This window comes from Cyrtonyx montezumae, unplaced genomic scaffold, assembly GCF_038088225.1.
Source record: "Cyrtonyx montezumae isolate F1298 unplaced genomic scaffold, pur_monq_1.0 scaffold_9, whole genome shotgun sequence".
In the NCBI taxonomy this organism is placed as follows: domain Eukaryota; kingdom Metazoa; phylum Chordata; class Aves; order Galliformes; family Odontophoridae; genus Cyrtonyx; species Cyrtonyx montezumae.
Window position 1 is genome coordinate 2,978,180 of NW_027072100.1, and position 21,693 is coordinate 2,999,872.

Sequence of the window (21,693 nt, forward strand, 5' to 3'; positions counted from 1 at the left end):
AAGTTTACTGTGCACAAAAGCCAGTTATTTGGCAACCTGTCAGCGCAGCGTAATTGATATTTTAATTACACTACTAATACACATGCTGTTCACAATGAGCCTCCTCGGTGGCGTTGCACAAGCTGCGTGTTTACAGCGCTGATGATTGCTCCCGAGAAGTTTGCTTTTAAAAATGGGTAGAGATTTTAAATGGCCGTAAAAGCAAAGCAAATTGTTTTGCAACTGCTTAATGTGAGGCAGCGTGAGACGTGGGGACAGCAGGAGGACCCCCACCCAGCATGGGGCCTGGGGACAATGCTTACACAGGAACGCTGTGGCAGAGGGGGGGACACCAAGTGTGGGGCTGCCAATGGTGCTGAGCAGCCCAAGGGGAGAGGGGAAAGATGAGCAGGGTGTATTTCTATGGGATGGGGAAAAGGTCCCCCATGTGGTGCACAGGCACTGCCAGATGGATCTGATTTAGTGGGTGGCAACCCTGCCTGTGGCAGGGGGCTGGAACTAAATGATCTTCGAGGCCCCTTCCAACCCAAGCCATTCTGTGACTCTATGATTTTATAACCACACTTTGGGATGAGACCTGCTGCAGCTCCGGCCAAGTGATGTGCAGGAGGAGTTTGGGGCAACAGTGTGCAGAATGAAAGCAAAGGAGAGCAGAGGCATCGCTGCAGGCACACAATGCACAGTGAGACTCTTCCAGCTGTGGGTGGAAGCATACCACTTTCCTGCATCCCCTAGTTGTGGGGCAGAAGGAAAAGGGCAGACATGAGTGTGTGGCTGTGACTGTAGCACATGGCAGGAAGGACAGATGGGGAAGAAGAAATGTAGATAGGGTGCAATGAGTACTGCAGGCTGAGTCCCCTCTCTACCCCAGCTGTGACTTTGCACCTAAGTGATATCCTTCTGTACTGCTGCTGTGGGTAGAGAGTTCTTCAAGGCAGAGGTATCTCCTCCTATGGGCTTTGTACCCTGTGGCTCTGGCCCAGGAAATTATAACTTCGTTGTTATTATAACAGCATACAACACAAACAATAATAATAGTGATGCAATAGTACAGAGCAAAGGTAATTCATAAGGAATACCCTGGAAAATCTCCTAGGAGGTGACACATATGAGCAGATACCATCATCCCACGCAGCTCATCCCTTGCTGTGACAGGTGGAGTTTGTCACAGCTCAGCAAGAACCTGGCACTGGCTGGGGGAAGCCCTAAAGCTCAGGAAGACCATTCCTTCTGTCGCTGTGATCCCAGGGAACAACAAGCATGTATTGTGAGACTCAGAGCCTTCCTCCATACAGAGACCTTAAAGGGGACCTGGGGCTGAGATGTGCTGACCATGAACACTGCTGGGGAACAGCAATTGTGCAAGGAGCGAGCTGAGGGAGAAAAGCCAAGCAGGTTTCATATGAGATTCCCATTGTCACAACATGACCACAAACAGCGAGTCTCTTATTTCTCTTACCCCAGAGATGGGATTCTCAGGGGTGAACCTGAGGACCAACCACACAAGCACCCCAGAAGCATCTCAATTTATCATGCTCACTGCTTGCCCAGCCCTGCTGCCATCTGAGCCCTAGCACAGCTAGGACCTGGTGCAACCATCACCACTTGGAGCTCTCCTGTTCCCCCTGGTCTGGATCATGGAGCAGCTGCAGCAGCTGCGCGCAAAGAGCTCAGGCTGGTTGTTCAGGATGATGAGAAGCCCCAGGGAAGCTCTCCTACAGAGGAGGAGCTACATCCCCATAGAGACCTGCACTTCTGGCTGCAGCACCGGCTCTGCACCCAGCACCATGCATGGCCAGATGCAGCCACATCTCTGCTCCCTGTGAACACACATGGCTCAGCCACAGCTGCTGGAACTTCCCCAAGTAACTATCAGACCTCCTTCCTGCTCCCAAACACACACACACAACAAACAATTTGCTCCTTGATTGGGAATCTTGTCTGCCTGGTTCTGACCTGGAGCAAAATGTTATGATGAGTGATAGGGCTGGGGGGGGGGGGGTTGGCATGGAGGGAAGGGGCTTTTGAATGAAATGCCAACAGACATCAGAGCCAGCAGCATGTGTGGGAGTAGCTAAATTAAGCTCGTGAGTAGGTGGGGCAAACGCCTTAAACAAGTTTGTGAAGGTAAAATAACGTTCATTAAAAATAGAAAAACAACTGAAAAAATATCCTTTGTATTCAACTTTGCACTCGTACATCATAATGTTCCAGTAAAAGCCCATTTTCCCTTGAGATAATAAAAGAATTGAATTTTTCCTTATCGGTCATCTATTTTTCTAGCTAAAGCTATTACTCCCTCTCTGCGGTTGCTAGGCAACAAGAAATATTAATAGCAGCTTTTATTAGCTTAGCTTTAGCAGTGGAGTACCAGAATGAGAAAATGGAAAACATAAATGTGTTACATAAATCTTTCAACCTTTCAGGGTTTGTGTTAGTCTCTGTTTTCATAATGATTTATTGAAGTGATGGTTCATTTATGAGAAAAAGGAGTGTGAAATAAGAAAACGGAACATTACCCTGAAGGACTGTTTGAAAATAAATAATTATAGGAGGTGAAGAAAAGCTGTTTAAAACCATTTTTCTGAGTTTTATAAAATTTAAAAAGACATATTTCTTTCATTTATTGCCTCTGAGAAAAACACTAGCAGGGAATTGCAAACAGGGTTCTGTTTAATACAAAGAGCCCTTCACGTACGGTTGTGTTATTGCTATTTTCCACCAAGGGCTTGTGTTTGGAGTTTAGCTTTTAAATAGTGAACCGTTAGTAAGCAGAAAGGCAAATGAGTCAAAACTTGCAGCACACACCACGGGAGTGCCAGGGCACAGGGTCTGCTAACTCCTTGCTCCCAGTGCCATGGTGCCATGGTGCCAGCCCATGGTCAGGACCCTGCTGGAACCAGAGTTGTTTCTAATAACCGATATCACCAGGCAGTAATTTAAAATTATTGCAATATTTGTGTTCTGGAAGTATTTACTAATAGCATTTAAGTAGCATTGCCTGCTGGAACATCTCTATCACCCAGAGAGCTGCAGCTCCGCGTGCATCCAGCCCTGACCATGTCCCCACATCTGCAGCCATACTGGAGCTACCCAGACAAACTGAGATCCTGAATTGGGCTTCAGTCAGAACGATGGGAAGGATGGGAGGAGGAGAGAAACCCACAGCACCAACTGGGGAGAAGCTCCTGCCGGCTGCCTGCATGCAGAAGCTGGTGCTGGAGCTGGTTATAGAATCACAGGATCATTAAGGTTGGAAAGACCAAGTTCATCCATCAAGCCATCAGCACCACGACCACCAAACCATGTCACTCGCTGGCACATCCAGCCTCCTCTTGAAATCCTCCAGGGATGGTGACTCCCCCACCTCACTCAGGGTCTTCTGCTGGTGACCAGGGAGATGTCTGTGCTCAGAGACCTCCTCCATCCCTGAGGCCCAGTCAGTCACACAGCTCTAGCTCTGAGAGATGGATGCTTTTCATTTCCATTTCTCACACAGAGCCAGGTAGGGTTGTTACTGCTGAGATTTTTCTTGGTTTTGTGCTTTTTTTTTCTTTTTCCCTTTCTTTCTGTCCCATAGAAGAGCCCCATAGTGCTAGATAACAGCTGCCTGGTTTCCAAAGCCAAGCTACCCAAAGCCAGCCACCCAACTCCTCAGAAATTTCAGGGCTGCATTTGTCCTTGCTGCTCTGATTATTCCTGTCTTTAACCTCACCTCCCTAGAGAGAACCCCCAGGAAATAATAATTAAAGCCAGTGCATACAGGAAAACATAACCAGAAATCTGACATCTTTTACACCATGAACACGCATTTCACCACTGGTGATTCTGAACATTTTTCAAATGATCTGGTTTTGCTCAAACTGAAATGAAACACTTCCAGGATATTTCTGGAGTCTTTTTCTTCTTTCTCTCTCTCTCTCTTTTTTTTTTTTTTTCCTATTTTTCACTCAAGCTGATACACCAGCTTGCTGGTAGCAGAAAAAATTCATCACCCAGAGCTCAAGGGATAATTTCTTTCCAACCTGTCCATCTCCCCTTCTCTTCCCAGTAAGGTGCAGGGGGGACCATAGGATGGCACTTGCTGCAACCCCCTCCAGCAGAGCTGAAGACCAAGGGAGACTGATTTTGGGTAGCTCACGCACAGCTACAACCAGTGCAAATGTCAAGAAATAAAGTCAAGAAGATCTCCCACCATGAGGAGCACCACGGAGCAGAGATGTGAGGATGGTTGCCAGTCCCTCCAATCAAACTCTCACAGTGATGACAAAGTCAGTGCTTGTTCCTAACATCTGCCCCTTGAGGCGTCCAAAATGATGCCTCCCCCAGCAAAAATATATGGCTATGCCATAATTCCACCCAGCAAAGAAGGGTGCAGCACCCAGGACTGGGCGCCATCCCACCTGATGAGCAGAGAAACGCTGCTATCTAATATTTATGGAAATATATTTGCACTGTGCTGGAGATTCGCGGGCTCTGACCTTGATCACCCTTTCTTTCTGTCAAATATGTTCTTCCAAATCCCTTCTGAAATCTCATTTATTCACAGCAGCTCCTTCCCCCTGCATCACCCCTCCTTGCAGCCTGTCCCCAGTGATGCACAGCACCTCCCAGATCTCACCCACATCCCCCACGACCCCACTGAACCCCTGTGAGGTCTCAGCAGCCATCTCTCAACACCACAAAGCGGAGAGGATGCTCACAATGGTCAAAGTCATTCTCTTTCCATGGAAAATAGGACCTTTTTCCTCTTTTATTTCCATAACTATTCCCATTTCTCATTGAAAATCACATCTCTGGTTTTTTTTTTTCCTTCAATCATTCCTCCTCTTTCTCCATAGCAAAAAAGTAGACGGCAGTAGAAAATAATTTGTGCTGCTAAGAATTTTCCAACTGTTTATTTTGACCAGCATAACTATACGAGGCCTTCCCCAAGGCTCCACATTCACTCTCCAGCTCTCATCCCACCATGGGAGTTTCTGCAGCTGCTTTAATCTTGCTCTGATTTAGATCTTCATCTACATAATGGGAACAATTGCCTCCCTTACAGAGGCACTGAGGGGCTTAAGTCAACATGTGGACAATGCTGTGACATCCCAGGACAAGGAAATGACATATGGGACAGAACAACCTGCATGTATATGTTTTCCCCTATTCACCTGTGAGCTGTGGGGGAAATCATCCATCCCTACTGTGCTCAGTGAGCCCTCAGCCATGCCTTTTCAGCAGGCTGAGATTTGGCACAAGGATGCCTTCCTCAAAATCCCAAACCCTTAGCTACTGTTTGGAGAAGTCTTATTCATACCCAAACATTTGACCTTGACTCGCTCACCGTTCACATTTTTTACTGCATCCCAATCACAAGACATAGCAGCTGAGGCAAGAAATAGCTGTGTGTGCAAAATGCAATACAATGTACAGCACAACTCCTGTCCTGGAGCAAAGACAAAACCTCCACACACTGCCTCTGCAGTGCTCCCAGACGTGCTTCCCATCACTGCCTGCATCACAATAAATCTTTTTGGAAGTGCAAGCAGACAAGTCCCTTCCCTTTTTATGGCTGCCCCATCCATCCCTGGAGGTGTTCAAAGCAAAGCTGGATGTGGCTCTGGGCAGCCTGGTCTAGAGCTTGGTGACCCTGCCCAGGGCAGGAGGGTTGAAACTTGATCTTTGAGGTCCTTTTCAACCCAGGCTGTTCTATGATTCTAGGATTCCTTGATCGGACCCTTTCTTGCTGCAACTCCCACCTGAGTGTGATGAACTTTTGGGCAGGTTTGGAGGTCGCACGCTGCACAGTGACAGGCAGCAAAGCCTGAAGCATCTTCATGGTGCCTCACCCAGAGAGCTGTGGCTCAATGGGGTGCAGGCAGCTGGTATCAGGGACACAGGCCTAAAAATCTGCTCTGTCTCTTGGATTTAACTGCTCCACCATGTACATGCCTCGTTCCCAGTAGGAATTATGGAACACATGCTACGATCCTGCCTCAGTGGAGCTATACTGGAGCGAGGGGAACTCAGCGTGGGCATCCAAAACCACAGCTGAGCAGGAAAAAATAGGGCTGGAAGCTGTTTCTGTTGCTCAGGTCTGACAGCATGGAAAAAAGTCTTTGGCAGGAGGGGAGGGCAGGATTTAATTTCAACTTGACATTGCAACATTTGCACCCTGATCTACCTCCTTCACTGCTGGGGCCTTTGAAGATGTATTGTGGCTCCGGAGGTTTCCGCTCAAAACTAAGCACTTTCAATTCACTACCGGCTGGAAAATTCAGGGTTCACTGGATTTTTTATTTTAGTGGAAAGGGGCAAACAAATCTTAATCTCTCTATTCTATGTTTACAGCCCACTAAGCCCCCTTCTTATCTTCTCCGGTTCAGCCCTGATTTATTGTCACCACGCTGCATTTGTAAAACAGTACCATAAAATAAGAAAGAGAACATTTCCCAAGGACTACTCCAAAATAAATTATTTCAGACGTACAGAAGCTGTTTAATAAATCCCACTATTCTTGTTTCTTTAGGTATTTTAGGAAGTGATTTATAAGTGCAACATCACCTCTCAAAAATGAGAGAATCAACACAGGATAAAATTATTGTGTTATGAAAATAGGTGTCAGGAATTAATTTAAATTTAACTTTAGGAAAGGGAAAAATATTTCAACTGAAATTGACTCTTTTTGTCTCAGAAATGAATGTTTTAATCACCCAAGAACCTAAAAGCTAACACAGAGACCTAAGCAATATTTAATTTCATAGAAATATGCTTGTATTCAATATTGATAGACAGAAGATGATATTTTTCTTAAACACACTAACCACGCAACTTGGAGGTGCCTCCTGACTTTAGAAAGCCTTGGGATTTTCCTAGACTAAAAGATAATATCCATTTAAATATTTAAATATCACTGTCTTTCAGACCATTATCTATTCAAGCAATCGACACCAAATGCTGTCTAGGTAGAGAGCAGTTGCAGGCTTGCAGGCAATGCTAATAAAGTAAAATTAACTCTGTTAGTTATTGATGCCTTCCAACAGCACCCATGAAAATCAATGATCTTAGAGAGAAACACTGTAGAAAGCTAACCATGGGGCTAAATGCTTTAAAGAGGAAAATATTATTACACAGCTCGAGCGATAATTCAATACCACTGCCAAAAAACAAGAGGCAACCTTTCCTCAACGCTGCTGCTACAGAAGTATCCTAAGGCCTAATTAGCCCCGAAGTTTCTTCCCAGAGCTGCCTGCCATTACTTCATTATCCCTGTGTTATTTATTCCTATAGAAGCATCATTTGAAACTTCGTGAAGTATCAGCTTACCACGGTGTGAGCCAAAAGGCAACCCAAGCTTGCAAGTACGAGCAGGGATCTTGTTCTCCTGGAAATCAAGAGGAAAGCTCTCCCTGTGTGGGGCAGCCGTGCTCCTGCCAATGCCACCGAGCCCCTCCTGCAGCAGGGCACGGGGTGGCAAGCAGGAGGAGGCTCAGTCCCCATCCCTGGTGCAAACATCTCATTAAACAAATAACATCTCCATTCAATCAAACCATAGCATGACGTACAGAAATGGCTTTAACAGAAGATAAAGGGACGGAAATGTCACTGACCGTGGGTAGCTGGCTGGAGAGGAGATGCCCGTCCTGACTCAACATGTTGGAGACCATGATGGCTGGCAGGTCCATGTTCTGGTAGGGGTATGCGGGTATCAGGCTGTTTGGAGGCAGGCTGTGGCACAGGGAGTGATATCCAGCTTCATGGTCCACCAAGTGCAGGAGTGAAGGGTCAGGGAGGTTGGGAGGTGTAATGGGTGGGATTTCGTAGTCTTCGTTATTCTCATTCTGGCTATTATACGTCTAAAACATAAAAAAGACATTTCATTATGTGTCACTGCCTTGTTGCTTCAGCAAGTGATTGCTTCTGTAAGAAATCCAAAAGCACATACCACTGAGAAATGTTTTTCTGTGTTTTAACAGAAAAGATAGCTCCAGCCCTGGCCATCAGCTGGTCATAACCAAGCAGGGGCCAGGTAATGAGCACTGCACCATCCAGCACAGGACATCTCAGGCTCTTGAAAGCCTCCACCCCTCCTGGAACACTGCTCACCCCCTCATCCCTGCTGCAACCCTCAAGCAGTTTATATAAACTCCTCTGAAGAGAGAAAGCCTGATGGTGCCCCACATGGGGGTTCATCCCTTACATTCTCATACAGACCTCGTTTGGATTGGTGTGCCCTCATCTCCCTACCGACACTCCCCATGAACGTGCAGAGGTGCTGGTTCTTCTGTTTTCTGGTGGTTTGTATAAGTTTGAGCCTTCCAATTTGTACAAAATAAAAAAGATATTATTGCACCTGTGTGTTTTTATATGAGACACAAAAAAATATTTGCTTCATAATGTAAGAATAAATCTATCCAAAACTATTAATTACGAAAGCAGAATATAATGAGTCTCTGGCAGAGGAGGCTTACTCTAAAGATCTACTGCTTCACTTATTATTATAGCATATGAAATTCTGATTAGCCATAGTACTACACACATGGATTTTAAGCTAAATTTCTCAGATCACCTAGTTTCATGGTTGGATTTTGACTTAATACTTGATTTAAGAGTAAAACCCCGGGCGTGTGCAATACTAGTTGAACATTTCAGGCCTTATTAATCCATTGCCCCAGAGCTCACACTTGGGTTCATGCTCTTCATCCCCCCCAGACCTCAGGGAGAAAATCCTTAATAAAATAAAATTTAAAATAGATACACATTTTTAACCAGATCTCAGAATCCAGTAGGAGAGCCAGCTGAGGGGAAACCCACCTCTTGTCTCCTCTCATCCCATCACACAAACAGAGCAGAGCCCATATGCTGCACATCCCACCCAATTACTCACATTTGCGTGAAATTCCCACTAGCTTTGGGGAAACACAAGTACACCAGAAATATAAGAAGGAGCCTGGGCTGAGCTAGCTCTGTATCAACAGTTATTGTTCAGGGGAAATTCAAGCCCAGTTGTTTTTCCAGCCAGCTTCAATCTAGCTGTGGTGTTGTGCCGGCAAGGTAGGGGGATGAGAGGTTGCACACAAAAGCAGACAGATCCCATTTAATACGTCTAGCAGTTAAGTTTTCATTTGAGCTACACTCTTCGAGGCATATAAATTCTTCTCCAGTTATTTAAGAGGATTTCACTCTGTGCTTTATGGAAAGGGATTTAAATAAATCATTGCACAGCAAACTTGTTCCTCCAACTGGTTTATTTTGGTATCAGGTATATAAGCAAGTGGCTTTTCTGCGCTTAACTAAATTATGTAAAACCCACTCAAAGTTTCCTAAAGCTCTCTTCAAAACTACAAGTTGCTCGTGCTGCTGCAAAGCAGCTCACAGAAGGGCTTTGAGGCGGTTTTGCGAGCCCCGCTCCCCCTGCACGTCCCTAGCTCTGCACTATTCAGCCTGGGAGAAAAAAAGCCCTGTGTAACTCACACAGCTCTCTGAAGAGCTACAGTATTGTGCAGGCCTATCAGAATCACAATCAAAGCCGTACACAATCAAAATCAGATTAGACAATATCCAATCAACATAATCAGCCTCGGCGCCTGCCAGCTTTTACACCGCATCGCGGAGAACCATTTTCCAAAACAGGCCGCCTTTATTCTATATGTGTTTTGAATAGATGGCTAGAAAGATAGGGAAGGGAGAAGAGGCAGGGTGGGACGGGGGGTGGTTTATTGTGGCACACTGCTGGCACGGCCAAGGGGATGTATCCATGCTCACGAAGGGTGGGCTCACGTCCCGTGCACAAAAGCTGTCATCTCGAATCCCCTGCCAGCAACACCCCGTGCCCCTTCCCACCACCGCCTGGGCTGCACGGCAGATTCTGTTTTCTATTCTTATGTTAATATGAATTAAATTAAACAGCCAATTATACGTTATAAGGATACATTACAAATTAGATTAGCGAGCTGGCCTGAACCCATTCCTCCCACCAGGAATCCCAAGGCGGGCGTGGGGAAGCTCGCCCTGCTGAAAGGCCGCCCATGGCGGAGCGCAGAGCGAACGCGGGAGATCTAGGATTTTCTGCTCTCAAACAGATGACGGTTGTTGTGATTACACATTATTCCCCTTCAAATTAAAACACTGACATCAGCTGAAACAACAAGCCTCCCCGTGCCAAGCCTCTCCAGCTCAGCGCTGCTCTCCACTCCTGGTGCGGAGCTGAGGCCGCCATGAGCCCTCCCCTCAGCCTGCTCTGCTATGGGGCCAACAAACACAGCCACCTCAGGCTGCTCTGGTTGCCCACAACCCCTGATGCTTTCTGACACGTTAAAGCACCGTCCTTCGAGGTGTCACCCAAAAACCCCTCACGGGACCTGCAGGTGGTCCACACGAGGCTTGCAGCATGGCAGCGTGGCAGGAGAGGGCTGCGAGGAACCAGGACACAGGGAATCCCACCGCATGTCTTTATGGGTGTGGAAGCAGGAGGTGCAGTTAAGAAGTGCCCTGTGTGGAAATGGAGCTGAAGTGAGAGCTTTACAGGGGTAAAGCCGGTTCCTCTGCTTGTCTCCACTGTCCCATGATAGGATGCCTGAATTTTAACACTAAAACTGGATTTTTCTTCTAGATGCCTAGATAAGGATCTGAACTAAAAGTGTATCTAGCTGTGGACATCTTCTCCAAATGCCCTTAAGATATATCTGAAAATTGTTGGGGCCAAGGAGAGAAGCAAGTAGCTCTCAGCCCAGGCTGACAGCAGCAGGCAATGAGTAAACTGGAAATAGAACCATTAAGGCTGGAAAAGGCCTCTAAGATCCAACCAAGTCCAACCCCAACCCATCCCACCATGCCCACTGACCACATCCGTCAGTGCCACATCTCCACAGTTCTTCAACACCTCCAAGAATGGTGACTGCACCCTCACCCCGGGCAGCCTGTACCACTGCATCACCACTCTTTCTGAGAAGGTTTTCTTCATCTCCAATCTGAACTTCCCCTGCCTTTGAGGCCATTGAGACCATCCCAGTTCCCTCAGCTCCAAACACTTCCACCACCAACATACAATAAGGATGTAACTCCTGCAACAAGGAACACACTTTGCTGCTGCTCCAGAGTGGGACAGACACAACTGCATTTTGCCATGCTCTCACCAGCTGCTTGAGACTAGCGGCTATCCAGGTGTCTGAACACCATGCAGATCTCATGGAGCTGGCTGGGACTCAGTCAGAGATGTAATCACTGCCTTATTGTGAATAACACCAAGAACCTGCCATGCAGGTAACCTGGGGGAGCTACAAGCATCACACACGTCCACAAATTAAGTCTTTAGCTTTCTCCTGCCTTTTCCCTCCTGGGAAAGGAGGGAAATACTCCCTTTCTTTAAAATAGACTCTACAGCTGGCCAGCACCATTTCTCCCCTGCACACTGCTATTAATCATAAAAGACATGACTTGACCAAGAACCTGGGAACCGCTCTCCTCAGAAGCATGGCAAACATCCAGTGACCCCAATTCTCCACTGAGTCATGCTCCGTGTGATTATCCATGAGGATCCAGGAGTTGCAGCCAAGCACTGATTCAGAGAAATATTATTCACAGTGAAAAGGATAGAGATTTGCAGCATTACTGCAGGTAAATATTTGCCCTGTCAAATAACACTCAACAGTAAACACAAGCCTAAGAAAGAAAATTTATCCCCAGCAAGGTACAAAGAAAGTATGTCGACTGATGTGATTCATCCCACCCTAATCATCCAGATGACACAAAACACCATGGACTCTCCTATCCCTCACCTGCTAACGAGGCTTTTCCTGCAGCTAACATGAGAGCTTATTACTGTAGGAACGTGACCCTCTAGGCATTTCAGACATTAGATGGGGCTAAACAGACGAAAAGCAGGCTGGGAAGTCTGCAGAGTGAGTAAAACATTGCTATTGGTGAACAAGTGCGACCAAGGGCTGCCATGACAGGCACCAACAAAACTTGTGCTCCTGTGTGCATGGAAAGCACGGAGGGCTGAAGCCACAGGGGCAGCAAGGTTGGTTCAGGTGGCAGGAGAAGGTGGAAGGCACCAGGATATTGCAAACCCCAAAGAAACGCACTGGTACCAGCAAGGACCACAGCACAGTGCTCACCATGCGGCTGCCGAGGGCTGCACTCCCACCTGTGGCTTCCAAAGCCCCGTGCCAAGATGTAAAGCAGTGCTGATTTTCCACATCAGCAGCTCTGGGGCTTAGCAGTGGAAATTGATTTGCCTCATCTCTGCATGTGGAGATCCCACTTGTGAATAGCAGGGCCAATGAATTACTTGGGTAGAGTTGGAGGAATACTGTAAAGAAGTATTTATTAACAGCCAGCCACAGGCAGTCTACACATTGTCTCTGATGTTCCCCCAGCCCCTTTTACATTAATTTTCACATGCTCAGGTTTTTGACTGAGGGAATGCAGTTGAAAAGGGAAAAATGCATCCTTGCACAAACATAAACGTGTGCTGAAAGCATGTGCACAACCTCCGGCAGCATGCAGACATGCCAGGAGCCCATAGGATGGCGGGCAGCCCCACCACCAGCAGCAAACTGGGTTCTACCTGTCTGCTGAGAGCTCTGTGCTCCTTTCCTTCCTGCAGTGCAGGATTTAAATCCCGAACAAATGTAGTTTCATCTGAAGAGCAATCAATCAAACTGTTGAACGCTCCCCACGTTTCTCATCATTTCCTCCTATTGTTGCTTTGATGCACAGTCTGCATGCTATGGTGAACCCCAGCAGAGGCAGCCTGCAACACACTGCTGCTGGACATCACTGTCCTGGAATGGAGCTGGAGATTTAATTCTTCATCTTACCTGGGCTTTGTCCCCAGTGCTGTAGACACAAATCTCAAGGAATGGTATTTCAATCAATCCCTTCTGAGTGGTCTAAACCAAATTTGACAGTGGAAAAGAAGCCTTTCATACAAGTTTCATAAAGCCAAATGGGCACGGAAGGGACATACCGGAGTCCTAAATGTTCACTGTTGCCCTACAAACCTTGGATCTCCTTGGCTAGCTGCTGTTAGGGTGAAGGGACTGCCACGATGGGGTGCCATGCTGCAAAGCAGGATGGAAACTGCAGGAAACTGGCCAGGAATATTCAGAGCTTACATTCAGATTTCACATCGTCCAAGCTGCGGTTGACCTGCATCGCTACTTCACCACAAAAAAAAAGCTAAAAATAATGGAGTTCTATGAACAATTTATAGCAAAAGAAATCAGCCCTATTGTAGGCTTTAAAAAAGGCTCCAAACTCCCTCTCCCCCACACTTCCCTCTTTTTTTTTTTTTTTAATCAGCATCTTATCCAGAACTGGAATCCTGTCAAGAATAGTGGATAGCACACAACTATAACTTCTTATTATGTGTACAGTGATTTTATGAATTCAGTGGGGAATGAAATGCAATTTTGTCAGACTTGTCTGTGTTCATAATGACCAAGTCAAATTAATCATCGTGGATAATACTCCTGTGTCAGCCATTCAAGAGATTTTTTAATAGAATTTTTCTGATTCATGTCTTGCAGTACATCAGATCTGTAGTAATGCAGGCACTTCTAAAAATCAGTGCAATTATGGCTTCTTGTTGGCCTGTCATTTTCCTGGAATAAAAATGTCTCTGCAAAAGTCATATACTGTATATAAACCAAAATGAAAAACAAAAAGATAGTTACAATTAGACTTGATTTTTCCTAAAGATTTAATAACTTCTCGAGGCCATTATTTACAAGCAATACATAAAGCAACAGTGCATGATGCTGAAGATGGACTGGCTTATCGCAGCACACACCAATTTTGTCCTGGTTGTCATTCTTCTTCTGATTGCCCTATGAGTTAGTGCTTTTTAGTCATGGAAATGACTATCCCATAGAACAAACAGGGGATGGGTAATGGGCCTGCAGTCAAATTATTGTGTTTATTAAAAATGTATCCAGGAAAGCCCACAGAGATCCCAGAGGGCTCTTGTTCAGGAAAATCTCTGGTTCAAGAAAAGGTTACAGTTACCATAAAGGCAGATAGGCATGCATGGGAGCAGCAGTGCAGCGTGCAGCGGTATATAAAGGATTAGTAATGGTACACTTATCCTTCTGAGGGAAGAGAGACCTCTAATTCCCCAGTGACAAAGACAGAAATGAGTTTTGGAAGAAGTCACCCCCAGGAATTAAGAGGAAGAAAAATGTAATCCACCCCAGCTCTCAGTCTTTCCTTCCTTCATTACCTGGCTTTCTACAGTTATTGCCACTAAAGGCAGCGCAGGGAAGGTCCCCACCAGGGCCTACAGGGTCCCAGGAGAGTTGTCCCACATCTACCCCATGCCACCAGGGAGAAATGCTTCTGGAACTACTTGGAGGGAGGAACAGAGGCCCAGTCCCATATTGCCCTCCCAAGAACTCAAGACCTGCCTAACTGATGAGCAGTTCAGCAGATCAGGGAACCTGGCCTAAAAACCAGCCAATAGCAGCAAGCATTTTGGAGGAGATATACAAACCTCTGGAGAACGCTTCTTGAAGCCCCTCAGAGACCAGGACAACTCATCCCTCACTTTCACCTCTCTCAACTGTTTTTATTAACCTTCCACCTCCCTGCATTCCTATTCAGTTCTTAAAATCAATATCCAGCGGCAGGGAGCTCCCCATCCTCCTTGCAGAACACGCCCCAAACTCCTGCTTTGCTGTTATTGTGCCTCTGAATGCCATTTGGAGTATGTCCAGGCAGTGCCTTACCCTGCCCGTGCTGCCCCCAGCCACGACGGGACCCACAAGGAGATGCTGTCTCTGAACTCCCACCTCCAGCACTGGAAGCAATGCCACGTTCCTACTGCACAAACAAAGGGAAGCCCTTCTAAACACACATCGGGGATACACTCAATATTGGCTCACACAAATATTGGCAATAGTCGGAGCTAAAACCCCTTCGTTGTGTCTCCATCAGCAGGACTAGGAGGCATACTTGATGCACAGCTTGCTCTTGGATCACCTGCAGTAATATCTAACTGCAGTATCTGCCCTGAGCGTGGGTACGTGTTTCAGCACATTGCTGTCGCAGTTCTTCCCCAAGTCTTTCGAAATAAATGTGGCGGTTCCAGGAGAAGCTCGGAGATGTGCAAGCTCTGTTCCGTGTCAGCAAAGCACACCCTCTGTCATCTGTCTCACAATTGTTTATAAAGATTTTGCTTGATTTTAAAATATATTCCGAAGGGAGTGCACATTCAGGAAGAGAGGAGCCCATAGGGATCTAAAATTACATTGACTGGATCGGACAAATAAAAACCCTTTGCTTTGCTTTCCTGGTCTTGAGCTGGAAGTCAATGCAAGGAATATGATAATATTCTACTCAAGTCTATCATGCGTTTCTGGGAATTATTTGAGGAGTACAGACTTTACATAATTGCCTTTTTTGTCTCATGGCATACTGAACTTGCATAATAAGATCAGCGCACTTCACAGAAATTCATTGTTGGGCTGGATGGATTTGGTATTCTGCATTGAGCCAAGGGTACATTACATAATGATGTATAATGCACTGTAAGCAGGTCAAGAGATAAGGCAGCCTGAAAACAGTAATGGAGTGCACGCGGGGAAGAATTAGCAAAAAGCACTTGAAGAAATTAATTCAACCTGGCTTCAGCAGAGCAAGAAGGACTCAGAGCAGGAAGAAAACTTTACTCTGTACCACACTTAGCTCTTTTCAGTTTTCGTCTTGGCATTTTCCATTGAGATTAAAACTGACTTTGTGCCACACTTCGGATGGGTGCTCTGTAGCAAGTTTTCCACTCCGAAAGCTGGAATTTCTGTTATTTAATGTGAGCTGGGGCTGGGACCTGTGCTGTCCAAAGCATCACTCACCACGAACACGCTCCAACTTTGGGCCCATGTGCTTCCCAAGTTCCACTCGGGGCCCAAGTCAAATTGAGAAGAAAATGATGTATGCATGTATGCACGAAGCAAAAAGGCAATAAAGCCCACGAGCAGCAGCACAGCCCCCTCCCATCTCCCAGACTCGACGTGTCTGATTAGCACAAGGACGGGGAGAAGTGGGGAGAGCCTGCATAATGTGTGTGAGTTAGCACCTCCCCCAGGGTGCCCAGCTGCTGCAGAAGCAATTTCACAGCTCATCATCCATTATGAGATTAAAATAATTTTTTTTTTCTCCTCCTGTGAAGTACTAATAAATTGTGCGGGCAGAGCAGAGTTTGCATTTACACAAATGGTACTGAATCACCCACCTAGTTATTTCTTAATGGACTGAGTATCTGCTTTCCTCCTTATCATGTCATTTCAAAAAGTAAAGACACAAACCTGTTTATCTGCACTGTTCAGCCACAGCATAATAGGCACAAAGGCAGAGAGGGGCCCTGCCCTGAACATCACAGGGAACAACACCAAAACAACAATATGAAGGGGGAAAGATGCTCCACAAAAGGCCACCTGAAATCCCTCCCAGAACTCACTTACTTCTCCATCTGGGTGCAAAACTCGCTGAGGCATCGCTGACACAACACAGCTCGCATGGTACATCCAGAGAAGATGTAAAGCTGCAGTCAGAGCACCGCTAATGGCTCTGGGAACATCCCTGCTTTATTGCGGTATCAGACGAAGCAGCCGTGTTTAATGTTTAAACTTCCAGTGACAAATGCCTTCAGCAAATATGTTTTATGTATTTATTCAGTGCTCCTTATGCACCTGTCACCTTAGCAGCTAAGGTGCTGCTTACCTCTTTTTATATTATTAAAATTGAAGATGTATCAATGCTTTGTGACATGCCACGCTTCCTTCCTTCCCTTTCATCGCTGAGAGCAGCTCGAGATCCTTTACCAGCCCATGCCCTGAATAACATTTCAGACTGCCAGGAAGTGGTCAAAATGGGAAAAGGAAATTAACTGGAAGCCCTGGAGCAATAAATCAGCCTCCTACGTTACCCTGAAGCCCCTCAGCCCCAGAACCTGGCCCTGAGCACCAGGAGAAGCGCTGATGCCAGACACTGTCAGTCCCAAGAGGAGATGGCAGGAGTATTCCATAATGCTAAGCTCAATTATTGAGTTCGAGCAAGCACTGCATCCAAACCAGGTCAGGCAATGCCAGTTTGTGTGAATGTGACCTGGGCTTGTAGAGTAAAGGAGAAGTTAAAGATTGCCTTTGGAACTGGGATGCTTCATCCATGCTCCAGGCTGCCCTGTCTGTGAGAGGTTAAGGGCATCACCTGAGACGTCTCCTTGCCTCTTTTGAGTTTACTGAGCTTCTGAGAGCCACAGCTTCAAGCCCTCTTCTACCACTGCCAGCACCAGAAGTTTATTCATTGATGCACTTATCCAAAACAGAAGCTGTCGTGTCACAGGAACACAAAGGTGCTGGGCTGACAGGGAAAGCACGAAGCACCAAAAGACTTGTGACAAAATGACGAGAACCGTAACACGGTGCACAGCCAAGTCTCCAAGTCCCCAGTGTAGGTGTGAAACTCTCAAACTTCAGCCTCCAATATGTGAATTTGGGGGAAAAGAAAAGAAAAAAAAAGCAGATTTTATCTTTAATAATTCTAACTTTTTTTTCTTTAATAAAAATAAGCTTCTGTATGGAATCTATAAAAAGCTATGAACACACACGTTGCCCTGAGTGGTTCATCTATGTCCTAACTCACAGATGCTCATCAGACACCTTCTAAAGAAGAAACAAGCAGGACAAAATGAGAAACTAGAATGACAGAATCAGACTGGCTTGAGATGGAAGGTTAAAGATTATCAAGTTCCAACCCAACTAGAGAAGATACCATCGTGGCACAATGTGGGCTGAAAGCAGGAACATCAAACTCGAGGCACGAATTCAGATTTGCCCTGACCACTCAATGGCTTCTGCTGTCATCTGTTAAACCAAAGTCTGGACAAGATATAAAGAAGTCCAAAAACTCAGAGCTGAGTGTTTCTACTGCTCATAAGGGCATCAAACTGTGTACCCTGGGCCCTTTTGGGTGTCACCAAGAAAGAGAACTGTAGGCAGACTCAACTGTGACCAAAATGGGACAGGTTCTCTGAAGGAAGATCGCCAGAGATGCTCCTGTCCCTACTCTTGATATCAAAAAACAGTGATTGGAAGCTGTGAGACAGTCCCCTAATGCAGAGGTCTGGAAAAACAGGGATTGCATAAGGTCTTCCAACAGCAGTGCAGTGTTTCAAAGATTAAGCACCCGAGCATGAGCAGTGCAAAGAGCTGCCAGCATCGCTGTGTGAGCACAGTGAATTCATTCCCAAAACTGTACAAAAAGGCATGCAAATATCCACGCAAAAACACACAGCTTTCAACACTCAGGTGGGCAAACTCCATCTGATCGGAGGCAGTGCACCTCCTGCACCAGCCAGGTCCGTGGTGGACATGGGCACCCTATGGGTGCTTGCTTCCAGAATGTGCTGGGGATTTCTGGAGCCTGGGAAAATGGCAGAGCCCGGCACGAGGCTCAGCCGTGTCGCTGCGTGTTTGCCTTGGAAGTCAGCTGGAGTTCTTAAAATACATTTGCTAAATTGTCTTCCAGAGACTGATGGCTTTTCTTTTCTTCCCTCCTTAATAAACTTGCAGGGGTATCTTTATTGTTATGTCTAATTTTAGGGAAAACTAACATTTCCTGAGATTCAATTTCTCTCATAATTGTTGGAAGGAAACTAAATTGTCTGCTGTAAACATTCACTGTATTGTGTGAAGAGTATCTTTATTACAGCCCATTGGGAATACCAATAAAATCCCCAGTCCTGGTCCTTCCTCACTTTTTTTTTCCCCTTTAGCTGCCTCTTTTCTCTCCTCTCCCTACTAATGTCGGTTCAAACATTCTACAGTCAGGCCACGAGAACTTAAAATATATTATTTAACAATCAAGGGTAGAATAAAGGCTTGTGAGCAGTAAGATCCTTTCTCCCTTCTCTCCTGTGCTTTCTATTACAGAAAATGAGAATGGCTATTCCATTTGTGTGCGTGCGTGCTCAGAGTTGATGAAAAAAATCTCATTAGTTTAGTCTGACATATACTCAATACAGCCTATGTACATATATATATATTTTTCATTTTATTCTACAGCTGCAAAATGATACTAAATTTCATCAGATTGGAACGAAAACTGTGCTCTTGGAACATTTCCCTTTAAGGGTCTTATATTTATTCAGAATTCATGAATCATTTTCCAGTAATACAACCATAATTATTCTTAAAGTGTTATGTTTGAAGATTTAATATGAAATACTTGCAAAAAGCTCTTTTTCACTTTGATAGTTTGTAATCTTCATGGTAATCAGATTGGTTAGCCCTTCACGCAGCAGCCAGGAAAATACAGTTTAATAAGAATCTCATACCCTTCACTCATGTTTTAATTAAAGTCATAAAAGCCAAGTCATATTTTGCCCTTTACAGTGTACACAAATGTATAGACCTGAGCACACAGCATGAGCACAGACACTTTTGGTGACTGCTGATGAATTTCTCGGCCTGAGATAAATCTCAGTGATTGCTGACCATGACAGCAGTGCCACCGGTGGACAAGATGCAGAGCTGGGATGCAGATGATGGTCACATGAGCTGGACACACAGCTCTGGGGCAGCTTTGCCACCTTCCATGCCATCATCTATCAGAAGGACAAACAGTCAGGTCTGCCCTCCTGCCCAACTGCATGAGCATGTAGATTTTGGAGCAACCACGTGAACCTGGCGTGGATGGCTGTGTGCTTGCTCTTGAGATGCACAACCTTGAGCCAGGGTTGTGGAAGCACAGCGCTGGGGCTGAGCCCGCTCTGCACACAGGGGCAGCCCCACACCCTTGGGGAGCAGAGGGCTCCTCCTGCGGCCGCAGAGGTGCCTTCCTGTTTGCACAGGCCTCCATCCAAACTCTGAAGTGGCAAGCAACACTTTCCTGCTGGAAGTGAGCGATTCCCCAGCTAATTGCCCCACGGTGGCTGCAGACCCAAACACAGGCTCCGATGGGACAGGAGAAGTAATCCATCATCAGGGAAAGGAAATCCCAAGAGCACAGGGCCTGGATATATATATATATATATATTTGTATTTCTGCATCCCATGATGCTCCATTTCCCCAAATAAACACCATTTCCCAAAGCCACTCCCCAGAGGTCCATATCAGAAGCAAACAAAGCTCTGCATTCACGTGCAGGAGCCAAAGCCAACCTTCCAACAGGACACAGCAGAACATCTTGCCTGTCACAGCTTAGAAGTGTAACGATGTGATCAGAGCTTAGCATCCACGAGCACGGCAAGCCCCAGCTCCCCATCACATGGCTTCACGGTGGTAATTTGGCTCTCAAGAGCAGTGGAGGACCAGAGAGCAGGAGTGGAGGTTTTTGAGCAGGCACAACATTGTACCAACGCGATGTTGGTGGTTTAGAAGTGTGAGCTGCTCCTCCTGGAGCTGCACAGGTTCTCCCACATTTTGCATCACAGGCAGCGGCTCTGCAGGCACCACACTCACTTGCTTCCAGTGGCATGGAACACAGTGGGAAATCTTTGATAAAGTGATAAATGCTGTTGGCTGCATACCATCTTCCTCTTTAATTTGCTGCTATTTTATTAGCTGTTAGCTGGCTTTAACAGCTCATCAGCATTGCTAGACAGCCAGCCCATGTGCTCCTTATGCCATGGGAGCCACCCCACACCCCAGCAGATCTACTTCAGCAAGTCTTAGCCTGAACAGGTGCCTGGAATCACAGAATCACGGAATTATTAAGGCTGGAAAAGACCTCTAAGATCATCAAGTCCCACTGTCAACCCATCACCACCACTAAGCCATGTCTCCAAGTGCCACATCTCCATCTTCCCTGAACACCTCCAGGGACGATGACTCCACCACGTCCCTAGGCAGCAATGTGCCAGTGCCTGACCACCCTTTGGGAGAAGAAATTTTTTAACCACCACAAAAGCCTCAGAGTTTTCTCTCTCTACAAGGTGCTTTCCATACCATCTAACAGATCTCATCAGCTGTGTAAGATGCCTGTTTTGTTTTTTTTCCCCCTAGAATAAATGCAGCAGAAACAATGACGATTCATTTCGTCTCAGAACTGCTCAGTCACATTAGCTTTCAACTCCATGATGTTTTTCAAACACCCTATTGTTAATAACTTAGGAATCCTTTAAGAACAAGGGTTGAAGATGATGTTGCTCTTATCCAAGCACTACACCAGCAATGGAAGCTTAGGTTGCTAAGACAAAGTTACAGGAACTGCTTCCAGACTTCACTTTTCAAAGATTTCTCTGTCACATAAGAATTCATGCAAAATTCACAAGCCTGGATCATCAGCCGTAGTTGTGCTCATCTCCAAAGCCCCATCTGGAAGGGTTTCCACTAGCTGCTGATTGTAATAAATGACATGTAACACCCTACTGTTCATTCTAAAATAGTACATGAGATTTCTCTTGAATTGTCTGCTGAGAAATACATTTAATATCTATCAATGTCTTCACTCTATTTTTATTCTCTAGCACAACATATGAAATTATACAGCATTGCTTTAAGAACAGCAGGAAAGGAGTAAAATCGTACTACTGCTGCAGTGCACACTCCAACCTCTACCACATTGCCAGAGCAGTTTAGTCCTTTATTTCAACTTTAAATCTCTACAAAGCTCACTTCTCTTCACCAGAGACCTTTATATATATATATGCATGCATTATATATAGAGAGAGAGACATACATGCATATATAGGCAAGAAAATA

The 21,693-nt window shown here is 45.8% G+C and overlaps 1 protein-coding gene across 2 annotated transcripts in view; it reads right to left on the reverse strand.

The window, feature by feature from the left end:
• The window catches only part of TOX2 (TOX high mobility group box family member 2), a 111,249-nt gene that overhangs the window by 42,259 nt on the left and 47,297 nt on the right, over positions 1-21,693 (reverse strand). For both annotated transcript variants that reach the window (XM_065754095.1, XM_065754094.1), the window contains exon 3: positions 7,599-7,844. In XM_065754095.1, coding sequence (XP_065610167.1) covers positions 7,599-7,844 — 246 coding nt within the window. The remainder of the gene's footprint in view (positions 1-7,598; positions 7,845-21,693) is intronic.